The sequence below is a fragment of the Tetrao urogallus genome, assembly GCF_951394365.1.
Source record: "Tetrao urogallus genome assembly, chromosome: 12".
In the NCBI taxonomy this organism is placed as follows: domain Eukaryota; kingdom Metazoa; phylum Chordata; class Aves; order Galliformes; family Phasianidae; genus Tetrao; species Tetrao urogallus.
The window spans coordinates 16,617,960-16,621,189 of NC_136825.1; the positions used below are offsets into that span (position 1 = coordinate 16,617,960).

The window sequence follows — 3,230 nt, forward strand, 5'->3', positions numbered from 1 at the left end:
TTACACTATTTTTGTGTTTATTATCCCTTCATCAGTTCCGTTGTTATTGAATAGAATGACTGTTATCTCAAAAACGTACTAGGAAATATCTTTGCTTTTTTATACAGTAGATAATAAAGTTGCTACCATTATTAGAAGGTACTGCTATATTTAATATGCTAGCAGCAATTAAGGTATAATTATTGGGGTGAAAAAAGTGGTAGTTTTATTGGATTAAATTTAAAGGATTTCATCTGCTTCTTACTCTGCTGTAAACAAGGTCCTGCTGAAGTTTTCTCTCTTTTAATCTCAGTGAAGGAGTCCAATTGATGGAAAGTCAATGAGGGAAAGTATGGTGTGAGCTTCCTTTTCAATGAGAAGAAAAAATGTTTTTTTCATAGAAAGCAGGAATAACAAATACGTATGCAAAATGGTTAGAAATATTCTATTAATATATAAGGATTTATTTCTCTGTGTTATTCCACTTCACAAGCTAAATTGATGTAACTCAAATTTCCTTGTCTTAAATAATAAGCTCTTCAAAATTAAGTTCTAGTTAGTCCTTCACAATTTCTCTGTAATACGAGTTACAAAACTATTTGCAGCTGTCCAAAACACAATCTGCAGGATATTACAATAGAAAGATAGTAACAGTAAGTCTTAGTAGTCAGTAGTTATCTTCATCTTATTACAAATCAATGATTAAAAAAATAAGCAAAAGAAAGTATAAAAAATGTCAAGCACAAACAGAAATTAAAAATACCCATTGAAAGCAAACATTTGGTGCCATGCAGTTTTTTCACAGTGAGTTTGCATTCACAAAAGAAAAATAAATTCCTTGCAAGTCCTAAATGTATTTGCTTCTTTAAAGCAAGTTCTACTCTATTTTACAAGAGAAAAAAAAATGCTTCTATGTGCAAGGTGAAATTCTTAGGATAGCAGGCACTTCATACTACTGCCATAACATTCTTACATGTAAAAGAATCTCACCGATGTCTCCTTCCCTCACTGTAGGCTTTGATTAAATTCCTCCAGAACTTTAATAGACATCTTGAGAGCTCAACTGAGTCAAACCATTTGAGAATACTCATATTATGAATATTAGATATATCAATAGTTCAGTTGCCACTGCGTTATGTATATAAACCAAGTATAGCTTGAGGTCTGTAACTGTCATGAAACACAGATTTCTTGTACCTTTTTCTGAAGATGCATGCCATACCTAATACTTTACTTCACATTAACATAAGATTCTTCTGTAAATGAAGTTGTGTAAAAGTTGTTACTTTTAAGCCTAAGTGAAGTCCTGTATAAAAATTTTATGTGCCATTAATCATCTTGAAATCCATTCTTACCCATAATGAGAATCCAAGCTTGCTCACTTAGAACTTCAGATTATATATATGGGGATTTTTTGACCACTTCAGGTTTTGCTCCACAAAAACAAGTTTTAAATTTCCAAATTTTGTTTTCCATGTAAATGTTGTTTTCCACATTTTTTTCTAAAAATCACAACTCTACTGCAGAGTAAAAATATTGCATTCCTTACTTCAAACCTCCAGCCACCTTGATGAGGTTCTCAGCATCGCTGAAGTGCCCAATTCTGTGATGTGGATACCAGCTTAGGAACCAAACAAGGCTGTACTGACAACTCTTTTAAAACATACAAAACTGTAATAACATTTACTTGTCCCTACGTGTAAGAACTACTGAGTGGATGCCCCAGGACCCCATTATTAACTAAGTTTATGTTCTTTGTTAGAGATTTTCCATGCCTACTGAAGCAGTCTCTTGTTTGACTACAGAATGACTCTTCTTCTTGTCTTCGTCTGTTACAGTCTGACTCATCTGTTCAAAGAGCTTGGATATCTTGGCAATTCTCAGGTGATTCTGAAATTTTCGTGCAGCAAAAGCATAAAGTAGAGGGTTAATGCAGCTACTGACAAACACAAGTGCTCCAGAGATATACTCTCCTATGTCTACAATTTTTTCCAGAGTCAAATACATTTCCTCAGAGTGCTCTATCTCAATTGAAATGATATCTAGGATGTTGAAAAGATGATGAGGAAACCAGCACAAAATGAATGCCACCACAATGCTGGTAATGAGCCGTTCTGATCGCTGCTTTGACCGGTAAGTCATTTTGCTTATTCTTTTTGCAACACACACATAAGAGGTGCATATAATTAGAAAAGGAATTACAAAACCTGCAAGAGTTTCCAGCAAAAGATACGACACTTTCTGTTTAATAGAGGAGTAGTTGCGACACGTGCATTGCTGCCCACCATTGATTTCGTCTGTCTCTTGAAATGGAATGATAGAAATACCAAGAGCTATAGACAGGAACCAAATGAAGACCATGATTATAGAAGTCTTTTCCTTTGTTCTGTATCTCTGAACAGCAAAAGGGTAAAACACAGCCATTAATCTCTCCAAGCTCAGTGCTGTAATCAGAAATATACTAGCATACATGCTGCAGTAAATAATGAAGACCAGTATTTTGCAGAAGATGATTCCAAAAACCCATGAGTCAGCAAAGGAGTAAATCCAGATAGGCAAAGTGATCAGTACGAGGATATCTGCAATGGCCAGGTTCAAGATCAGCAGGACTGAAGGAGACACTTGCTTCATTTTAGTACAAACAGTCCAGATGACAATGCAATTTCCAGGAGTCCCAATAATAAATGACAAGCTCAGTATCACGCAAACTACCAGCTTCACAGTGTTCCATGTCACATGGGTACTGGTTTCCTCAGCTTGACTCATTCTGGATATTTTTCAGATGTTTTCGAAAGGTAATATCCTTGGCACTTTGCGTTCTGCTTTTATTCTGACAGTGCAAGCAAGCAATCTCAGAGAAACTTCCCTTACTGATATCATGTAGTCTAGTAAGGCATGTGACCTCACATCCTAATGCTCACAAACATCTGACCGCATACGTTCCTGTTGCTTAGGAAAACAGTATGCATCTTTGCATGCAAAGCAAAAATAGAAATACAGTGTTGTGTTGTGCCTGGCTTTCCTCTTAATTGCATATCCATCACACCTAGCAGATTTTACAGCATGAAGATAGTTTTTCAGAAGTCTCTTTTTTTAAAATAGCCTGCTACTTGGTTAAAACTGCCTGTGAGGAGAGTGAGGAATTATTGTATGCTCAGTCTTCAAGTAATCTCTTTTCTAAAAATTCAGGAGAGGTCTGTTGATTGTGCCTTAGAAACATGCTGACATAAAGAAACCAGCTTTTGCAGTGA

At 35.7% G+C, this 3,230-nt stretch overlaps 1 protein-coding gene across 1 annotated transcript; it reads right to left on the bottom strand.

Moving 5' to 3' along the window:
* Positions 1–1,737: 1,737 nt before the first annotated feature.
* Positions 1,738–2,745, bottom strand: LOC306951113 (leukotriene B4 receptor 1-like; the record flags this gene model as incomplete). Its single annotated transcript, XM_079541531.1, has 1 exon — positions 1,738–2,745. The coding sequence occupies one exon, from the start codon at positions 2,743–2,745 to the stop codon at positions 1,738–1,740; it is 1,008 nt and encodes a 335-aa protein (XP_079397657.1).
* Positions 2,746–3,230: the final 485 nt, after the last annotated feature.